We start from the raw sequence: 23,009 nt of genomic DNA on the forward strand, positions 1-23,009 counted from the left end.
TGTCACACAACAGCCCGTGCTCCACCACCGCTGTGGTGAAGCCAACAGCACCAGCCCAGCTCCACATCCCAAGGTGCACGAAAGGCCACAACAGACAGACGCCCACAGCGATGCTCCCAAGCCCTCACTCCACCCTCCCCGCACGTTTTTAACCATCCCCTCTAGCCCCGCACATACCCAGCACGCTGGGTCACAGCAGCACTTACAGTCACAAACACCACTGTCCTGTGTCCACAGTGTGTTCATTTCTTTTCCACCACAGGCAAGGGAACACCGTGCCTCGCTCTGTGCCCTAATTGTGTATTTCCTCCTGCTCTGATCCCCTTTTTCCCCACCTACATCACAAACTCACCATCATCCCTACTGGCTCCACCACCAAAAACTAGGCTGGGTATTCTTTTCTTATGAGCATTTACCAGTTCAGCAATGATTTGGAAGAAGGAGCCTCTCCACAGGGTAAGTCCTTGTACTAATATTGTTCACACACTCTTTATGCTAAGCTCAGTTTCCAGAGGCTTGGTTAATGGCCACTTTCATAATCTGAAGAATAAACAGATTTTAAGACAGACCCAGTCTCCCAGAGCAGGGTGAAGAGTTCACAGCCGTTACAGACACTGATTTTTGCCAGCAAAATCATTTCAGTCAAGAGGGAAAATAACAGAATGAAAAGGTACACTGTGCCCTACTGACCTCCTATCACCCGCCTGGTTTTAATTGGTGTGTCAGGGAGGGAAGCTTTCTGAAAACGGGCTGGAGAATTGCCCATAACTTGCAGTAGCTTTATATTTGCTGCCCTTGAAAAGAAACTCCCCGTACTCAACAGACCCAGAGACAGATAGGAACGGGAGCCTTCCAAGACCTCAGACAGGAAAGAAACGTTACAGACTACATTTTTCATGGGTTGATTATGAGCTATAAATTTTTCCTTTCCTGCCTATAAGAAAAAACTTTATAATAAAGTTTAACTCCTGTCCTGCCAACCACAGACTCTGGGCTCTGGTCAGCAACGCTTTCAAGTTTCACACCTAACACAAAGTCTTCTCATTTCCACACCAGCTTTGCTTGAAGCCCATCCCTGAAGGTTTCAGTCTCCAAAATCTATCTACTGTCAGGTGGAAGAAGCGTATCTGATTCTGTCATTCACAAACTGGGAACACAGAACTACTCATCCACTCACATTGGCCCATGAGCTACCACAAAACGTGACGAGGCTGCAGCAGCTCCAAGTCTAACATCAGGGCAATGGTTGGACTCGATGATCCCAGAGGTCTCTTCCAACCTCATTGATTCTGTGATCTCCACTGAGCTGAGCTAGCAGGGCACAGAGGAGGTGGAAAACAGGGGCTTCAAATCACACAGCCACAAGGGATTCAACAGGTTACACAGAAGTTCTGCGTAGCTTTTTCTCAACTGGGAAGACAGCTATAACACTGGTCCTGAAGAGGTCTGCAGAGGAATTAAAGAGAACATTTCATGCTAAAAAGGCAAAAGCAGTGTTTTCTTTCCCACCACGAGTACTTCTAAAGAATGAGTAGAAGGGCATCGCAACAATTAAAGAGAATAAGGAGAACCTTGGGTGCAAAAAGACATTAAATGACTGATTTCTTATGAAATTAGACAGGAACATGCACAAAACTACCTGTGATTTGCCAAACGCATACTTAAGGTCATCAATGGAATCATCTTTACAGAGGGCTATTCTCTCTCCTCCACTTTCCATGCAACAGCTTGCAGGTTTGCTTACACAGATTAAATCAAACCAGCTGTATTTTCTCAGTTTTGCTCGTTAAACAACAACATGGGCAGTTAAAGCTCAGCCTTAAGTCAGGGGTAAAATGCATGTAAACTGCAAGCAAAGGCTGATGTAAGGGTAGCTTCTCACACCCAGTCTGTTTATAAATAACGTGCTGATGACTTGCAGCAATCTGCTCTCTTGATTTGGGAAGAATTGGTTGAATAACATACGGGGGGGCTTTCGCTGGGATGCGTGTAAAGTCACTAAGGGAATAGCTCTACTAGTTGTTCTTTGTTTTAATTGGGATGCCAATCATTATTTTTCTTTGCTCTTCTAATTATTCTTTTTTGCTTGGTTCTGGTTGTTTTCATAACTCCCCCACTCTTCCATCACTTATACTGCCCTGTGTTTGACTCTGCTTCTCACATAACCACACTGGTTTCTGCTGTTGTTTTAGCTTAATTGGCTTTACTGGAATGAATGCTGATTGTTGCTCTCTCAAATGCATCTTTAACTGCTTCCCACCGTGGATTTCCCAGGCATCAGAAATTTCCAGCCAATTTTCTTCCATTTGTCTCACATTCCTTTGGTGTCTGTTCTCCTGGAGCACAGTGTTTCAGGACCAATTGGATTTCTGCAGTACTCTGTGCACGCTGTTTGCCAGGACTGTTAACTTCAATAGGAAACAAGAAAAGTTTTCTGTCACACACAGAGAATCACAGAATCAATCAGGTTGGAAGAGCCCTTTGGGATCATCGAGTCCAACCATTGCCCTGACACCACCATGGCAACTAGACCATGGCACTAAGTGCCATGTCCAGGCTTTTCTTAAACACCTCCAGAGATGGTGACTCCACCACCTCCCTGGGCAGCCCCTTCCAATGGCTAATGACCCTTGCTGAGAAGAAATGCTTCCTAATGTCCAACCTGAACCTCCCCTGGCCAAGCTTGAGGCTGTGTCCTCTTGTCCTATTGCTGAAGAGTTCCTTAATTTTCTTTGAGCTGTTTTACCCAATTGCTGCGGAACGAAACAAAGAGATTTCAGTTTACCTCTGAGTTGCTTTGTCTGCGGTTTTCAATCGCGCCACATTCCGGGTTTTAATAACAAATAAATTCCACATTTTGATAATAAAGCAGATGCAACTAGGAGCTGACATTCAAGACAACAAAAAAAGCCCCAAGTATTTTGATTCATTTCTGTGGCCTGTCATTCATCTGAGGGAGAGCACCACCATCCTACTGCAAATCAGCAAACCAAAGCCAGTAGCAGAAGGAAACCACAACCTTATACTCCAAGAGGAGGCTTGAAAGGACTTTTACTGTTACTCAAGCTCATTTAGGATTTAAAAGCCTCGCGACTCAGCCATGGTGGTGCTTGGGACCGCACAAGAGGAGAGTTTGAGGGCTTAAAGCTATTTTACTTTTTGTACTAAATAAACTGTTTCTGCTTCTCATTCAGCTGGTCCAACTCCAGTAAGAATCCTCCCTTTTACAGCACTGGGGACGGAAGTATACAAGGTAGCCAAGAAAAAAAAAAGAGATAATTAAAATCCACATTGAAACCTCGTACTGCAACCAGGAGAGCAGTTTTCTGGTTACAGAATCACAAAATCAATCAGGTTGGAAGAGCCCTCTGGGATCATCGAGTCCAACCGTTGCCCTGACACCACCATGGCAACTAGACCATGGCACTAAGTGCCATGTCCAGGCTTTTCTTAAACCCCTCCAGAGATGGTGACTCCACCACCTCCCTGGGCAGCCCCTTCCAATGGCTAATGACCCTTGCTGAGAAGAAATGCTTCCTGATGTCCAACCTGACCCTCCCCTGGCGAAGCTTGAGGCTGTGTCCTCTTGTCCTATCGCTAGTTGCCTGGGAGAAGAGGCCGACTCCCACTTCACTACAACCTCCCTTCAGGTAGTTGTAGATTGCACTAAGGTCACCTCTGAGCCTCCTCTTCTCCAGGCTAAACACCCCCAGCTCCCTCAGCCGTTCCTCGTAGGTCAGACCCTCCAGACCCTTCACCAGCTTGGTCGCCCTCCTCTGGACTCGCTCCAACACCTCAACATCTTTCTTGAAGTGCGGGGCCCAGAACTGGACACAGGATTCAAGGTGCAGCCTCACCAGTGCCAAGTACCATCACTTTCTCTTTAGTATCCTTGAGAAATATAACCTAAACTGGGATTTATAAAAGCTCTTAAACGTTCTTTGGTTTCATCAGAAGGAGAGATGCAAATGAATGGATCGGAACAGGCACAGCATTTCCTTTTCAGCGCCTTTGCCCTGCCTGTGGAGCCTCTTACTAGCTACAAACACAAGAGTTATTTCTACATACAGGGGGAGATGGCATATTTACCAACATGCCTAAAGGGTATCCTTAAAGAAAACGTACCAATGTTAGACCTCTGTTAAGCAAACAAACAAAAAATCATGGTCCAAGTCCATGGGCCCACATGACAACATTGTCTGCCTCTTGAAAAAGCTCTCCCACAGGTAATCTCAGGTTCATACTACCATATTTTTGAGCGAGGTCTTCAACTAGATTCAGTTAACATTAAACTAGTCTGCCCTGAACGCAAACATTGCAGGCAAGCCCAGACTGCCAGGCTGGACATTTTTCTCTGTGTGCTGAACAGGAACGAATCACTTCTGGGAACTTCACCGACAGAAATCTTTAAAACTCGTGGCAACAAGCTCAGCACCTTTTGTCCGTGAAGTGTGATGTGCTGCATCAGCTCTCTAGGTCTCGCAAGCCTAGCAAGTCATCTCGGTGACATGGCCTCAGTATCCAGTGAAGCTATTGACTTCCAAAGTTACAAGCAACTATGATGGGTCTTACACTTGGGCCACAACAACCCCCTGCAGCGCTACAGGCTGGGGGAAGAGTGGTTAGAGAGCGGCCCGGTGGAAAGAGACTTGGGGGTGCTGATCGACAGGTGGCTAAACGTGAGCCAGCAGTGTGCCCAGGTGGCCAAGAAGGCCAATGGCATCCTGGCCTCTAGTAGGAATAGTGTAGCCAGCCGGTCTGGGGAAGTGATCGTCCCTCTGTGCTCGGCACTGGTGAGGCCGCACCTTGAATCCTGTGTCCAGTTCTGGGCCCCGCACTTCAAGAAAGATGTTGAGGTGTTGGAGCGAGTCCAGAGGAGGGCGACCAAGCTGGTGAAGGGTCTGGAGGGTCTGACCTACGAGGAACGGCTGAGGGAGCTGGGGGTGTTTAGCCTGGAGAAGAGGAGGCTCAGAGGTGACCTTAGTGCAGTCTATAACTACCTGAAGGGAGGTTGTAGCGGAGTGGGAGTCGGCCTCTTCTCCCACGCAACTAGCGATAGGACAAGAGGACACAGCCTCAAGCTTCACCAGGGGAGGTTCAGGTTGGACATTAGGAAGCATTTCTTCTCAGCAAGGGTCATTAGCCATTGGAAGGGGCTGCCCAGGGAGGTGGTGGAGTCACCATCTCTGGAGGGGTTTAAGAAAAGACTGGACATGGCACTTAGTGCCATGGTCTAGTTGACAGGGTGGTGTCAGGGCAATGGTTGGACTCGATGATCCCAGAGGGCTCTTCCAACCTAATTGATTCTGTGATATTTTATACTTTGAAGGCTTTATGGATCTTACTCTGTCCTCAACCAGCTCCAGCCGGGTCTTTAATGCCTATCTTCTATGATTCTATGATTCTGGGAAAGAAGCGTCCTGCTCCTTTAATACATCACCTCTTTAAATTCATGGAGTCTGTGGTTTGGGTGTAGTTGTCTGCCAGCAGCGGATTGCCCAGAGATCAAAACTGACACCATCTTTCAGTAGGGGAAGGGAAATAGGGCACAAGTTATTTCACAGATCATTCCACGCAGAAAACTCAAGCTTTTAACGGTGAGTTAAAGGTTAAACCGAGGAACTCTCCGCTCCGAACAGAGATCACAGTGGTCAGGTCGTATCACCAAAAGCATTGTTTCTAGCTGTCTCCTAGGCAGTACACACAACCATCTCAGGAGGACTGAAGGCCCCAAACAGCATTAGTTGCTCGGCTTGCTGATCCCCTTCCCAGAATACATAAAGGTGCTTGAGATCCCTTGGATGAGACTCTCTCATTTAAGCTTCCCATGGCTCCTGGCTGGTAAGGTGTGGAGAGTCTTCACGTCAGACATGAGCAAGAAAAGTTCTTTCTGCTCTACTTTCACTCCTCATTTGCTTTTTGTCAGGTGACGTGCACCAAACCACACATTTGAACTATACAACCTCACTTAAAAACATAATTGAATTATAGTACAAATTCTCTACAGATCACGTAACATGTACTATCATATGGCCCCCTCTAATTCTTAATGCTCCTCATCATGCTGATAATTTTGCGTTTAATGTATGTATGGTTTTATTCTGAATTGTCACATCTTGGTGTGTTGTATCGACTCTTCTCTTTCTGAAAGTCAACAGAAGTCCTAAGCTAAAAAACACGTAGTGAACACAGAGAACTCCAAAGACAACCTGACTAAGATGAGGAGGCAACTCTTGTCACACCTCGACACAAAAACATGCAGAACTGATAAGCAGCACCAGGCAACCTTGTTTATATGATGTAAGGACAACCAGAAAGAATTGCTTATAGGAGAAGATAGAAGGTCAAGTAAGTTACTCCTTACAACACTCTTATCAGACAATTAAGAGAGGAATGGCATCGTATTTCTGGAAACACAGGCTGAAGTCCATCTCACTCAGACATTTGGCTGGAATATCTGACCTTTTCTTGACTTTATTCTTCTGTTCCTTGCGATCACGCGCTTTCTGACTGACTGAAAGTAGGGAGAACTGTGGCAAGCAAGCTACTGAACGTGAAAAGCTAAGGTGGGTCCTGATATTAAAAAATAATAATAAAAAAAAAAAGCTTAGAGCCATGTATGGCAGGTTTTTTAAACTCACAAAATTTTGATGGTGTTCAGAGCTTACTCCTAACTCTAAGGTCCAAACTGGTTATGTATTTTTAAAGTTACAGAATTACAGTACCTTTGTTTAAACTGTGTATTACTGAATTCAGTTTTAAAGAAAAAGGCAATAATAAAAAGCCCAAAAGACAGTTTGTATTAGATGTAATTAAGTCAGATCCCTGTTGAAAAATAATAATTTTTTTGAGCACCTCAGCAGCCCAAAAATGATAGGAATGATGCTTAAGTGAAGAGGAGAAAATCCCCTTGGCAGAATGGATCCTTAGAAGGCATGTTTCCAAACATAGCTGAGGCGATCTTGGGTGAGTAACAACTACGTGTCACTGCAACAAGTGTGAGAAGGAACTGCTGGCTCAGACCCAGAATCTGGAAACACAAGGGTAGGTTTATAGCTCCCACAGGGCTCTCAAACGAGTCTGTGCCACGAGCGTGTTCAAGCCCTAGCGTAGGACTTGCAGGTGCTGAGCTACAGGAGCACTGGGTGGAATAATAAAATAATAATTAAAAAATTTACATACATTAGACATTTTCCTTCTCAAAATATATCACAACTCTATGCCACAGGTACAAAAATCAGAGAATTTCAACGTAGAAAGCAGTAGCCTGTGGGCTTACAGTACACCACATATGACATAATATTCCTCCCACACGTACCCTAAGATTTTAAAGAAGAGAGGGGTTTTTGCAAAGCTCCATGAGCCGTAAATTCTTCTCCTGCAGTTGTTTTTAACTTCTGTAGCTTTTTTTTGTGTCAAACCAGTGGAAATGCTTTAAATTGCATCCCCATTTCTAATGCCCCAAATGGATTTTTAAAGCATCTGAACTGCCACAACAAGAGTCTGATGAATGCAGAAGATGTCTGGCCACAGACCATGCGCTTCCCCAAGAGATATTTTTCCTCTGAGAAATACAGAGTTAATGGCAAGAAATAACATGGCTCTACTGCTTCTTCCTCTTATTTCTCCAAGTCATATAAAACTGAGAGCACGGTCATATCATGTTTCTGTTCTCTGAGAAAAGAGGGCAAATGCAATTATATTGGAATTATCCCAGACAAGAGAAAACCTGAACTACTAGAACTACGTGTTTCACAACAGGACTACAAAGCCAAGCTCTTTTCCAGATACCATTAATCATATCTAAGAGACAAGCAGCCAGAGCAACGGAGAGCAATGGAAATTTTTAAGGCAGGAAAGTGCATTTATACAGGCTCTGTTAAAACACGTATACCTGACAAACTCCTCTGTTGACAACTTCATTGTTGAGCTTTCTATAAATAAGTAGTTGGGTAACAGGTGTCAAATTCAGACATAAAAGGTATCTTATAAGGGCCAAAAGATCAAAATCAGCTGTGCTGACTATATTCATGAAAATTATGTCAGATAAACTCATCAGAAGTTGTGCCACCACAGGAACAGGACCACAAACTCCATCCGTTTGCCAGTCCCCGGCTGTGCAAAGGCATTATGTGACGACTATGTGCCAAGAGGGAAGACAGCATTGATGCAGCAGACAGCAACTAGGCAGGGGGTATATGGTAAACTATGTGTATGTCAGTAGGAAAACAATTCCATTTAAAAAAATAAATAAAACATCCTACTAAATGGGGGTGCTGATTGACAGCCGGCTAAACATGAGCCAGCGGTGTGCCCAGGTGGCCAAGGCGGCCAATGGCATCCTGGCCTCTATTAGGAATAGTGTAGCCAGCTGGTCTGGGGAAGTGATCGTCCCTCTGTACTCAGCACTGGTGAGGCCGCACCTTGAATCCTGTGTCCAGTTCTGGGCCCCGCACTTCAAGAAAGATGTTGAGGTGTTGGAGCGAGCCCAGAGGAGGGCGACCAAGCTGGGGAAGGGGCTGGAGGGTCTGACCTACGAGGAACGGCTGAGGGAGCTGGGGGTGTTTAGCCTGGAGAAGAGGAGGCTCAGAGGTGACCTTATTGCAGTCTACAACTACCTGAAGGGAGGTTGTAGCGCAGTGGGAGTCAGCCTCTTCTCCCAGGCAACTAGTGATAGGACAAGAGGACACAGCCTCAAGCTTCGCCAGGGGAGGGTCAGGTTGGACGTTAGGAAGCATTTCTTCTCAGCAAGGGTCATTAGCCATTGGAAGGGGCTGCCCAGGGAGGTGGTGGAGTCACCATCTCTGGAGGGGTTTAAGAAAAGCCTGGACATGGCACTTAGTGCCATGGTCTACTTGCCATGGTGGTGTCAGGGCAATGGTTGGACTCGATGATCCCAGAGGGCTCTTCCAACCCGATTGATTCTGTGATTCTGTAAATGCCGTTTCACTTGCATGCTCATCTCCAAGCGTAACAAAAAATGGATGTATTTTGCCCAAAGCCTGAGTGACACTCACATCAAGATTCCTTTCACTCCATCTCATAATCAAGCTCCTTTGGGTCCATGAAAAGGCAGTTGGAGGATTAATCCCAAGACGATTTATACTGGTGAAACTGCCTTCCTCATCCCCAATATAAACCCTTCACCTATTTTGCAGGAAGGGTGCTACTTTAGCTCATATTTTATGGCTGGACTGACTGGGATAGGGGCAGGTCAAATGGTGTGCCCAAAGCTGGAAGAGACCCTGGAGCTCATTTTGGGTGGCAGTGTGGGAACCTGCTGGCTGCCTCTCATTCACAGAATCACAGAATCAATCAGGTTGGAAGAGCCCTCTGGGATCATCGAGTCCAACCATTGCCCTGACACCACCATGGCAACTAGACCAGGGCACTAAGTGCCACGTCCAGCCTTTTCTTAAACACATCCAGAGATGGTGACTCCACCACCTCCCTGGGCAGCCCCTTCCAATGGCTAATGACCCTTGCTGAGAAGAAATGCTTCCTAATGTCCAACCTGAACCTCCCCCCTGGCGAAGCTTGAGGCTGTGTCCTCTTGTCCTATCTCTAGTTGCCCGTGAGAAGAGGCCGACTCCCACTGCACTACAACCTCCCTTCAGGGAGTTGTAGACTGCAATAAGGAGCTCATTGCCTCTACCTCTGTTCTCAGAGACAGCTATTGAAACGCTCCCAGCCAAGGAGCTTTTACCAATTTATCTCTGGTGGTTGAAGAAAAGTTTCCACACGGATGACAGAAGGCAAAGCGACCCTACTGTCTAACCACTCCGTTCAGACAACGGAGGACGGGAAGGTGTTCAGTGTGTTAAGGGCCCATTTCTGGACTGGGGATATTTGAACCATTTTAAGTCAGGCTCAAAACCCCCCCCTATCCCAACACACAGGCCATCAGAAAAGCACGGTGGTAAGCAGTGGGAAGGCCCAATATTGTAGAATAGAATGTGATTTTAATCAACAATCTGCCTGAATCGCAGGAATGAAGCTACCTCAGTGGATTTCTCAGTCTTGATTTAACTGTGTATCTCATGATAGAAAAATTCAACATTTTTCTTCCAACTCAAAACAAAAGGAAACTAAAGGCTGTTTCTTTAATTACACCTCGAGAAATCAGTGCACTGATAAAAAAAATATAATTTTTTAATTTTCTTAACTGATGGAAGCTGAGATAAATTCATTGAAAAACAATCTTCAGTAACGCTGACAAGAATCAAGCTTCACCACATACTGTAATCAAATATGACGACGCAGCTACTTTTTACTGCCACAGTGCATGCAAACCACAGATCATCCAGGCGTCAAAGTACAAATGCTGATGACCTAAAGCACATTTCACACCCAATGTCTAAAGATAAAATGCAGTTGATGATGCTAGGAGGATAACCAAACCACTTTTTTCCCCATTTAAACTGCATTTCAAAACAGCTTTGCTATTTTTCTTCAAATTAGAATGACTTTGGAATTTAAATTTCACTCTAAAAGCAACACTGTGAATCACAGGGGCACTAATAGAAAAGATACATGCATACACACGTCGCCTGAAACCACCTCAGCTTTAGTCTGTAGACACTGTTGCAAGGCACAATAAAATCAGTCATAAGCAGTAACCATTTACTGCTATAGATAAGGCAGGGGAAACAAACACTCCTTGTTTGTTGAATCAACAAAATGTTGGTCTGGATGTGCTCATCTCATGTTGAATTCTGAGACAATTTCCTTGATGGAAAGATCTCTGGGTTATGTTATTGGATATGTTACGAGCCAGTTGATATTTGGCCTTTCCACAAGCTTGTTGAAGCAAGCAGAGAGGGCTGTGAATTTTCAAAGGCAACAACAGCTACGCTGCCCACATCCTCCCCCAACACCAAATCCTGACTGGGGCTCGCCGTACAGTGCAAAACCACACTTACATCCTGAGTACTGCTTTGGATTCGGGGGAATTCTGGCTTCCAACTTCTTCACAGCTTGAGGTCTCCAGGTTTCCATACCTGAAAAATGAGATGGGTGGTTAGAGGAACCTCTGCTGAATAAAAGCAAAATCCCAAATAGCATAATCCATGTGCAATTCTCATAAACAACTAAAAAGTGTTTCTAGCTCAAGCTACAAATAGGGAATCTAACAGTTGGGCAAAATTAAGGAGCTTGAAGGTTATTTCATTTAGCAGGAAAAAAAAATCCTAAAGAGACAGCCAGCATCTTCCAACCTAATTTGTTAATTTATACAAAGCAGCCTGCACACAGGAGGAATCAACCAAAACAGTTTCTTTGCTCACAGCTCCAAGACCCTTTCTGCCCCTTTTCACTTTCCCAGAGCAATATTCCAGCAGGCAACGAGGCTGTAACACAACCACTTTCTCCAGCACAGCTTCTCTTTCTCTAGTATTTGTCATTCCTTCTAACTCCAAGCGTGATTTCACACAAAGTTTTCTAGGTGGCAAGTGCCCACGTGCCAAAACTACTGACCCAGTTGTCATGGGTGTGAAAATGTCACTGGGAAAGAGGAAACCGTGGGCACAACTCCAACAGTGCAACATCTCCTACCTACACAGGCAACGCACGTGCCTTGAAGGCAGGATTATACACTTCGTTTTCAATGGGAGCACCTATTGTTTCATACATACAGCTCCATAAAGGATTCCATGGCTCCTTACAGGCAGCTTTAATGAAGGCAGACAATTACTCACAGTCCTGATTCTGCGCTCGACTAATTGTGTCAGGCACCTACAATTAATCTGAATCGTTAGGAGAAGATGTGCATCTTTAAGTGTTTGCGCTACAACATCCTACTAACATCAGATAGAGGAAATACAGTGGGCTGTCCCTGTGAGTCACAGAATCACAGAATCAACCAGGTTGGAAGAGCCCTCTGGGATCAGCGAGTCCAACCATTGCCCTGACACCACCATGGCAACTAGACCAGGGCACTAAGTGCCATGTCCAGGCTTTTCTTAAACACCTCCAGAGATGGTGACTCCACCACCTCCCTGGGCAGCCCCTTCCAATGGCTAATGACCCTTGCTGAGAAGAAATGCTTCCTAATGTCCAACCAGACCCTCCCCTGGCCAAGCTTGAGGCTGTGTCCTCTTGTCCTATCGCTAGTTGCCTGGGAGAAGAGGCTGACTCCCACTTCACTACAACCTCCCTTCAGGTAGTCGTAGACTGCAATAAGGTCATCTCTGAGCCTCCTCTTCTCCAGGCTAAACACCCCCAGCTCCCTCAGCTGTTCCTTGTAGGTCAGACCCTCCAGACCCTTCACCAGCTTGGTCGCCCTCCTCTGGACTCGCTCCAACACCTCAACATCTTTCTTGAAGTCCAGAAGGTTCATGTCATTCATCCAAAACATTTCAAAGGATAAAAATAAGAGGTGGCAGTTTTATGCTCCTCTAAAGTATCAGTCTAAAGCTTCATATGTAAGAATCCCAGATCTGCCCAGAAAGCCAACCAGTGTAACAGAATTCAAGCTCCCTCTCGCCAACAGATCTGCTAGATTGTAAAGAACAGGTTTTAGCCCCACCATCCACCACCCTCATATTGATATTCTGCCCTACCACTATCTCAGAACTCCACAATTCTTTAAAATAAGAATTTAAATTTCAACAATCTTATGACAAGGGCTCAACATTGGACAATCCCACCGTGGATGGGGAAGCTGAGGCAGAAAGAGATCAAGGGTTTGCATACATTTCAGTTCATTGCAAAGTAAACCCAAACTAATAAAGGCAAACAAGTAATCCCTCTGATAGCAGCAGCGTAGCCACAGTCCTTAACAGTCACAGGGAGGTCAGCTTGGGCTTGCTTAGCCTTGAGAGTACTGCGGTAAGACCACTTGCATTATCTGAAACAGCTCATTTAAAAACCAGATCTTGTGCCTCCAACTACACTGCAGGCAGACATAATAAAAATTATTTGCTCTAGTTGTTACCGCGTATCTGTGACAAGCTGAGAACAAAATCATGACTGCTTGACCCCAGTAGCTTAGTCTGAGTGATACACGGTCTCTCATTCAACCTAAGTTCCCACATCAGTGGGGGAGACTTTGGAAATGTCAGCATTTTATCTGTCCAGAAAAATAAAAAGGCACAACACGTGCATAAAAATCTGCAAACTTATGTTTTAAAGGGCCCAAATACCTCTCAGTTACCCTGAAACGGTCCTGCTGGTCCTATAAGACAGCAGAAGTAGGAGAGTAGGTTTTAAGGGGTTCTTAAAACGAAGAGTCCTTAGAGATTGAGGTACATACAGGATAGCCTGTGAGCTCCACGATGGGACAGGCTGGTACCCAGGAACCCGTGAGCTCCACGATGGGACAGGCTGGTACCCAGGAACCCGTGAGCTCCACGATGGGACAGGCTGGTTCCCAGGAACCCGTGAGCTCCACGATGGGACAGGCTGGTTCCCAGGAACCCGTGAGCTCCACTTTGGGACAGGCTGGTTCCCAGGAACCCGTGAGCTCCACGATGGGACAAGCTGGTTCCCAGGAACCCGTGAGCTCCACGATGGGACAGGCTTGTCCCCAGGAACCCGTGAGCTCCACGATGGGACAGGCTGGTTCCCAGGAACCCGTGAGCTCCACAATAGCACAGGCTCGTTCCCAAGAGCACAAGCTCTACACTGAGGTATTACAGCGTTTATTGCGTGAACAGGGCTATAAGGTTCAGTTAGTGGAACTGGTGCCATTGTTAGCATGGATCAAAGACAACTGTACCTGGTTCCCTGTATCAGGGACCTACGATGCAAAGATCTGGGCGAAAGTGGGGGATGAAATACAAAAACTAGGAGCAATATGGAGGGTTGTTTTTACAGCACTCTCTGTACTCCAGCCTGCAGAGGAGTATTTGCAATCTCAGGCATCCACTCCTATTAATACCTTGGTGGAAGGAGCCCGTGTATGAAACAGTCTCCGGAGAATCGAACGATCCTTACAATCGGGATTTCACAGGTCCAGGGATACTGTCCAATTTACCACCTATTGGTTTTTCTGAAAAGACACCAAAGTCTCGTGTAATGAAATACAAAACACTGGCAGAAAAATGCAGAGAGGAAGCCGCTCGTAATGGAGATCTTACCATGCTGACGGCGATGCCGGTAATCTATCGCCCAAATCATCCTCCTGAGTATTAATCCCTTACTTATGAAATGATTAAGGAAGTACAGGCTGCGGTGAGAGACTATGGTCTGCACAGTAACTATACTTTGAATTTAAAAACAGTTATTGTGGAATCCTATACTATGACTCCACATGATTGGAAGTCACTTTTACGGATGATTTTAACAATATTCAGTGTGGCTGGCGGAGTACCAGGAGGCTGCTACGGTACAAACTGCGGACAATTTGGAAAATCTGGAAGCAGGAGGCTAAGATGAATATTTGGGAATTAATCGCTACGTGACACCAGAAGCACAGGCAGGGCTTTCTCGACAACGTTTACAGCAGATCTCTGCATTGGCTTTAAAGTGTCTGAAACGCGTTCCGGAGGCAGGGAAATGCCAGCCCTCTTTTGTGGCAGTCAGGCAAGGAGCTCAAGAACCCTATGGTACAATTCATTGATCGTTTACAAACTGCATGTACAGTTTACAAATCGGCTGAGGGAGCTGGGGTTGTTTAGCCTGGAGAGGAGGAGGCTCAGAGGTGACCTTAGTGCAGTCTACAACTACCTGAAGGGAGGTTGTAGTGGAGTGGGAGTCGGCCTCTTCTCCCGGGCAACTAGTGATAGGACGAGAGGACACAGCCTCAAGCTTCACCAGGGGAGGTTCAGGTTGGACATTAGGAAGCATTTCTTCTCAGCAAGGGTCATTAGCCATTGGAAGGGGCTGCCCAGGGAGGTGGTGGAGTCACCATCTCTGGAGGGGTTTAAGAAAAGACTGGACATGGCACTTAGTGCCATGGTCTAGTTGACAGGGTGGTGTCAGGGCAATGGTTGGACTCGATGACCCCAGAGGGCTCTTCCAACCTGATTGATTCTGTGAAGTGTGCTTTCTAGAGGCCTTAAAAACTACAACTAAAAATGATACAGACACAAAATTAAAGTGTGTCATTTTGGAGTGCAAGTTGTAAAAACACATTGCATTGAGCAGGCAGATTGATGATGAAAATGTATTAGAAACGCTGTTATTTCAATTGGCTTATGAAAATGCAAATGCAGATTGTCAAAAAATTTTGGCCCCTCTATAAGAAACTCTTCCAGAAGTACAGCAGAATTTATTAAAGCCTGTCAGAACGTAGGTTCTGAAGAGCATAGGGCTACTTTAATTGCAAGTGCCTTGGCTCAACTCGTCGTGGGATGAGCAGAAGTGAAATGTTTTGAGTGTAATCAAATGGGACATACGAGAAGGATAAACTGAAGATAAACTTCAAAGTGGGAGACTTAGAAATCAATATGCAAAATAAAAAGACGGGTTTGTTTGGGGTTTTTTTTTGCTTTTTTTTGGACACTGGTGCAAAAGGTCATAAATACTTGCTTGAGATTATCAGTAAAAAACCTCTCCTTGCTATTGCAATCCTCATTATAGCAAACATGTTTAAAAAAGTTTCCAAATGTTTGCAAGCTGTAACCTTCAGAGAGGAGTTTGGTATAACTTTCTCTGTCAGATAAAAAAGGATTGCAAATTCGATCTTGAAAATGATTTAGGTTTCAATCTTAAAAATTATTTAGGTTTGCTTTGTCAGACGACTAAATGATGCTGTGTTGCTAACTGCACCTGTAACTCGTGTATGTAACTTGTTCCATTCTTTCATAACTTCAAATGACAAAAAAAAACCCACCACCAAAAAAACCCAAAAAAACAACAAAACAAAACAAAAAAAAAACAAAAAGAAACAAAAAAAGGGGGTTACTAATCAGCACCTGAGCTCCATCCAGCCCACATCAAAATCGGGAAGCAGTCCACGGCATTCTCCCAAGCAATTTCACACCCTGCCCGTGCTTTTTTTATTGGGATCAGCACTCCTGAAGCTGTAAAACTGAATAGATACCTTCTGTCGGATTGTCGGCTATGCCCAAATTCACCACTTAATCCTACCTGGCCTCTCACTCGTTCCCTAAACGCTCATTACTAGTGTTTGCAATTCAAAGTGAATGCAATTAACTCTTTGAGATACTTCCCACTGCTTTACTGCAAGGATGCAATACATCAGGGGAGCCTTACGAACAGTATTTCCAACACTTTGCTAAGCTCAAGTGTAAAGTTTAACTTATTTTTATTAGATTTAACTCTGTTGGTTTCAATATTTGCTCTTACAGACCTGTAGATTGTCCTGCATTTCCAAGTATTATAGCCCTGGGTAACAAATCATCTTACCAAGAAGATACACAGAGCGTAAGGGGGATATTTAGAGAACTATGCTGATGCCTTCTCAGTGGAGATCGCCCTGGACAGAATGAAGACACACTGCTGATATAATGTACATTACACGCTACAACGGCTGCTCCTGTCCTGTCGCTCAAGGGAGAGGATTTCACTCTCCGCTGCCATCTGCTAGGTAAGAGGACTAAAATACATCTCAGCCAACAGACAAAAGACATTTTTTCCCCCCTGCTGGGAGAAATATGCAAAGAAAGCTTCAGTATTTGAATAACAATTCCATTTTTATATTCATTTTTCAAAACTTGCCATTAATTCTTAGAGCAAAATTTCTTGAGATGACTCACGGTGTCAGTATGAAATATAAAATAAGTATTTGCAGAACGTTAGGCATTTGCATTTAAATCCCACTAGAGAGATACATGCTGATTTTTATAATATAAATCCATAACAGTCAATAAAGAGCAGGCAATTTTCTGTACCAAACTGGAGACGTACAGAACCCTTCATTATATTGCCAGACGTAAACCTCTGCCTATCTCCCAACACAAGAGCTCTGCCTGAGCAACAGGTCATTAAATACGGGTTAGGAGGAGTTAATGATACATCTGATGTAAAGAACAGCGTTTCTGCAGCCTTCCACTGCTCTGTTCTCACCAGCTCCCGGACAAAGAGCCATTCACTACCCAGCCTTGTAGGAATGCTTTGCATACAAAAAAAGACATGAGAAACAAAAGGATCCTGGAGCCCACAGAACGTTTCAGTCTTGCTTGAAAAGTTATAGACTCCACTCAAAGGGACTGACTAAGCAAATGAGACCGGAATGTAATGGGTAGCACTGAATATTTAAATGCTGAAAAAGAGAGTAGAAAATGCACCCCTGCGTCACTGTTAAGAAGGGAAGGGAAGAAGAGGGAGGAAAATACTCTTTTAATAACTCAGAAATAGTAAGGAAAGGAGGCTCAGAGGTGACCTTAGTGCAGTCTACAACTACCTGAAGGGAGGTTGTAGTGGAGTGGGAGTCGGCCTCTTCTCCCGGGCAACTAGCGATAGGACAAGAGGACACAGCCTCAAGCTTCACCAGGGGAGCTTCAGGTTGGACATTAGGAAGAATTTCTTCTCAGCAAGGGTCATTAGCCATTGGAAGGGGCTGCCCAGGGAGGTGGTGGAGTCACCATCTCTGGAGGGGTTTAAGAAAAGACTGGATGTGGCACTTAGAGCCATGGTCTAGTTGACAGGGTGGTGATCCCAGATGGGCTCTTCCAACCTGGTTGATTCTGGGATTCTGTTCTCTGCAAAAGCCCTAAATAAGGCTTGCAAGCATCGAAACAAGCGACTTAGAAGCACAGATACTCAGCAAGAATTGTAAGGTGCTTTGAACTATACACACATAGAATGATGGAAATGAAGTGGCTTCTTTAGCTGAGCAGACAAACCACCTGGTATCCAGGAAAACAGCAGAGGAAAGAAGAGATGCTACACCAAGCGAGCCAGACGCCGTATAAAGCTACTGCCCTAAACCGTGGGGCTCTGCTACCGCAGGACCCGTTCCTTCAATGTCCCCTCTCTGCCTTCATTTTCCTCTCCATTTACCCCCTATCGAGCCATCCTCCAGCAGGAGGAATAAACTGAAAATGTAAAACTAACTTGTTATTTGCTATCATTATCCAGCTCTAGCTCTCCCATCAAACAGCACCAACTCCATTCTCTGTAAACTCCTTCAGATTGGGACCGGTTGCTACTTCAGATGCCACTGTGCCAAGCACAGCGTGGCCCCACTTTTAAGCGCCGTTGCAAGGAACAGGATTACCAGGACAAAATCAAATATGTAAGAGAGGAACTTGGCCTGCTTCTGCTCCCATCTGGGCAGCTGAACATCTCGGGCTTCCATCACACTTGTGAGCAGTTCATTCCACGGCGCAGCCGGCGACACCGGGGATACCAAAGGATCTCTGTGGAGCCACCACGCTGTATCCCCACACCGGGGGCAGAGGGAGCTGGTCTCCTTTTCCTCTCTCCAGGAATTCCCATCGAGGGTTTTCACATGAAAACACCAACAAGATTTTTTTTTTTCATTTAAATCTCCCTACCCACCTTCTAACAAAGAAAGAGAAAACACCAGAATGGATAGTGTTAAAGACTTGGCAGGTTTTCAAAGCTGTCTGCTGCGTTTAGGTGCCAGACTTCCATGAATGCTAAAGGGATGCGGATGTCCAATTACTCTTAAATAGCTTTGAAAATACAAGTCATCCCCCTCACTTTTCAACGTACCAGCTTATGCCCAAGATTTTGTTTCGTTTCACTTCTACTCTACGTTAAAAGAAAACCTTTATAGGCTGAACCCAGCCAAAAGAATGAATAAGGCTCCAGTCTCAAATTTAATAAAAAGCAAAAGCTTAATCTGAAGTATGGAGGGGAAAAAGAAAAACCACAAACAAAGCAGAACAGATTTATTCACAATCTCCAAGAAGTGTTAGAAGTTACTCAGAGCACAAACAGCACATCTCTGATTTTACTAAAGACAGTAGTTACCAAAGAGCCCAGTTTAAAGTCCTTTACAACAAGTAGCAGAGCACTACAAATCCAATAACTATCTTCTGACTGAAACACAGAGAACTGCGTTGGTCTTAAAATATTCTGAACTGTACATTAGCAATTTAAACCTCTTCATATGCCTTGTTCGATACTTTGTGTGACTCCACTCACTGCACTGGATGTATCGCAGGGCAGAAACTGCCTTTAGACAGAATCGTTTTGGTTGCAAAGGACCTTTAAGATCATCAAGTCCAACCTCTCTGCCCCGTTGATGTGTGCATTGCTGTGATGACAATACCAGCACGGGCTGTGGGAGTCAAACACCGCACGGACCAGCACCGTGCAACCGTGAGATCCCTGCTGTGACATAACCAAAGCCATGTGTGTTTGGCTTTGGGAAGACTTCCTCCGGCTTTCCGACGTCACGTGAATAGGAGTAAAGGCAGCGTAAGCAACACACGAGTCCCTTTAGTCCATCCTACCACACTGGGAGAGAAAACATTGGAATGGGCTGCCCAGGGAGGTGGTGGAGTCACCATCTCTGGATGTGTTTAAGAAAAGACTGGACATGGCACTTAGTGCCATGGTCTAGTTGACATGGTGGTGTCAGGGCAACGGTTGGACTCGATGATCCCAGAGGGCTCTTCCAACCTGGTTGATTCTGTGATTCTGTGAAAACCACCAGCTCCTCCGCAGCCATGCAGGAAATGAAGATGACAGCGTGCGGCCCAGGAAGGCCTCCTCGGAGCTACCGACGGCTGCAGAGCCTCACACGCTCGCAGGGCAGATCACAGCTTATTTTAACAGAGTAAGGCCCAAGCAGGGACAAAGGTTTTGCCCAGAAGGTTTCACTAAACCTCACCACAATGCAAACTGATTTAACACTTAGTCACTTAGTGCCCTGGTCTAGTTGCCATGGTGGTGTCAGGGCAATGGTTGGACTCGATGATCCCAGAGGTCTCTTCCAACCTGGTTGATTCTGTGATTCTGTGAACAAAAGCATCCATTACTCTGAATTATTCACACCTATAAAAAGTTCATTTTTTTTTTCCTGCACTAACATTTCAGTTTCTTTTAAGTACAGCATCTGCTTTTTTATTTACCACCGTCACTCAGGAAAAAGCATTTCACCATTTTTGGACAGAATAAAATGTTTCATGTCCCAAATTCAGTTAATGCTTGGAGAGGATACTCTGCCAAGCACATCAAATGACCAACAGGTCTCCCCACACACACACACACTTAGGGTATTTCCAAGGACACTTTTCCAAAAGTCCCAGGCCTCTCTTTGTCTAATCTGAATTCTGAATACATCAGACCATTCTGCAGCACTCACAGCGAGGGGTGTACCCACAGCACATCCAACATAAACCAAACGCACTGGACTTGAGGGCAACCCAGCTTCCACATGTATAAAGTTTGGAGGAAGTTTGTCAACATGTACTTGCCTACAAAAAGTGTCCTACAAGTGGGAGGTGCAGGTGCTATTCCCTCCTACTCTGTGTCAAGGAGCTGCTCACCTGTAGAATGATGGAAGGGCCTTTTTTGATCTGGCCACATCACTGTTCTCCCTGGGACCGAACAAGAGCTCAGCATTGCCATTCATGATTGTTCCCTTACTCCACAATCCTCTATCACCAAGAATAAGAAACAGGGCTTAAGCTCTTCATATGAAGCTAAAATTGACAAATGATGCCCAAATCTTACTTGTTTTTTTAAGAGATTGCTCTTTTTTTACTTTCTAACTTCACTGGAAAACAAAATGCAAGTACTTATAAAACACAGGTTATGCACTGACACCCACTTTAGTCTCTGTGCTGTTATTATTAACAAGCACCACTAACAAGAAAGTTGCAAAAATGCAAACTCTCTGCTATTTATTCTACACTAATGTAAAGATGAAAACTAAGTTGGTCAAATTCAATTACTATCCATGTCTTTTTCTGTTTTTCCTTCTAACATCTGCTTTTCTTCACAAGTCCGTATTCCACAACTGCATATAAATCATTCTAACTTTTATAGCTTAAATTTCATCTATATTTTGTCTCAAGCCAGAAAATTCTAGATTATCCATGATATTCGAAAAGCCAAGAGAAACATCCATGGATTCTTAAACACTACACTCCTAAGATTTGTGAGAGGGGAAGGAAGTGGTGACCTCCTAGGATTTCCTGTGGATTCTATCATTTATTATCAAAGGCTGGGGATAACGTTGACAGGGTCAGGCAGCCTACGTGCCCGTCCTCTGAAGGAGACGTTATAACTTGCTCTGGGAGGTACCTAAGCCAGTAAGATCAGAATTGGGCTCGGAAAAGAAAGTTCTGTTCTATGGAGACTTTTCCCCTGTGCTTTGTTGCCCTCCTCTGACATTTTCACCACTTTAAAGCAGTATCAGAATCACAGAATCAATCAGGTTGGAAGAGCCCTCTGGGATCATCGAGTCCAACCATTGCCCTGACACCACCCTGGCAACTAGACCAGGGCACTAGAAGGGAGGATTGACTCCCTTAGAGTCATGTATGCTCCCGACTTGCTGCTGCTCTAAACAACCTGACTACCCAAACTTACCTGAGACACTGCTATAAATATCCTAGAAATATACATAAATATGTTTGAAGTAAAACTGCAGTCTCTGAACTTCCCTTATTCTCCCTTCCTACCCTCAAAGCCAACCACAGGAGGATGTCCCCATCCTTAAATCAGGGCTTCTCCCATGCCAGCATGTTGCCAAAAACCAAGGGGACAGGAACTCAATCTCAACAAGACCACAAGGACACAGCAGTGCACAAGTCTGGCCCAAGATCCTTCCCCTCAATCAGCAGCCAACGATGCAGTGAATAACAAGCACGTCATCTTTAGAAGAGGACACCTATTTTCCTGTTCATTCCTGCTCAAATGCTCACGTGAAATCCATTATAAACCAGCTATGCACACATTTCAAAGCTGACTTAGTCCTATCTGCTCAGTTTCTTTTCCAATCAAGGCTGGTTTTCTCTCCTCTGATACGCTCCTGAGAAAATGTAAGAAAGGCTCATAAGTCACTTCTTCTGTGCTGCAATCCAATTGTAATATTACAGATCTAATTCCCAGATACGAAAATACTCAGAACTTAATTGCAGAATTAACTGAGCTAAATTGCACCAGTTATACAATTTACAGAAAGCTTTACTGCACGGAGCTGGTGTTTTCACAGGAGCCCAAAGAGTTTAGGTGTCTCATGACCAACGATTCTCAGAGAATGAGTACTTACTTTCTTCAGGCTGTTTTTAAAATCCTATCATTAATATCTACATTAAAGAAAACAAAACAGAAGTAGAAACTAAAGCCCGTGCTGATGAACTTCATAAAGACGTTGAGTTCTTCCCTCTCTCAAATTTCTCATCTTTGAGTATCTGATTTTATAACTTCAATGTTTTACTAATTCTGTACGTTTCTGTTTCTAGGTTGCTATGATCCTTTTCACTAGGGGAAAATATGAGAAGAAAACAGAACCGTTTATCTAGAGGGCTCTACAAACTTCAGTGCAAAAGCAAGATTCCCAGAAGACTTTTCCATCATCCTTCTAGCAGCGCAGCCTAACAGAGTATGAACATTTTAATGGCCAGTGATGAAACACCACAAGACAATCAAAACCATAACAAGGCTAACTGACTGTAAGATGGACTGCTGTTTCCATGGATTACCCCTTTGGCCCCAGCCCCAAGTTTAAAATGCTTCAATCCTCAATTACAGAGAGATTTAATTATTTCAGTAGTCACTGAAGGGCAGAACTGACAATTCTGGAGAGCGATGTCCCCTATTAAGTGGCAAAGGAGCAGAAGCATGAGGAGAGACACCACAGCTGAACGCGCCTTCCGATGCTTCAGCTCATCCAGACCTCCAGCAGCACCCGCAGCTTGGCTTCTGGAGCAGAACCACCTGGAGCACCCGTTGAATCCAGCCAGGTAAGGCGACCAAGAGGAAGAGACCCACACACTTGCACATGAAACAATCACCTGTCCCACACCAAGGTTATACACACAGAAGCACACAGGAGGACAAAACAGCCCACCAGCTACAAGCCCCCTTTCCCAGTCCTGCCCAGGGGCTCTGCGCTGACCAAAGCCAGCCCACCACCAAGGACCCCAAGCCAGCCTCCCAGCGCCAAGAACTTTTCTCCA

General features: G+C 44.9%; 1 protein-coding gene across 3 annotated transcripts in view; it reads right to left on the reverse strand.

Moving 5' to 3' along the window:
* The window catches only part of RGL1 (ral guanine nucleotide dissociation stimulator like 1), an 88,540-nt gene that overhangs the window by 32,685 nt on the left and 32,846 nt on the right, over positions 1-23,009 (reverse strand). For all 3 annotated transcript variants that reach the window (XR_011049600.1, XM_068416834.1, XM_068416833.1), the window contains exon 4: positions 10,923-11,000. Coding sequence is in view for 2 of the 3 variants with exons in the window: in XM_068416834.1 (XP_068272935.1) it covers positions 10,923-11,000 (78 nt within the window). In the remaining variant the exon portion in view is untranslated. The remainder of the gene's footprint in view (positions 1-10,922; positions 11,001-23,009) is intronic.

Source organism: Nyctibius grandis, chromosome 21, assembly GCF_013368605.1.
Source record: "Nyctibius grandis isolate bNycGra1 chromosome 21, bNycGra1.pri, whole genome shotgun sequence".
In the NCBI taxonomy this organism is placed as follows: Eukaryota; Metazoa; Chordata; class Aves; order Nyctibiiformes; family Nyctibiidae; genus Nyctibius; species Nyctibius grandis.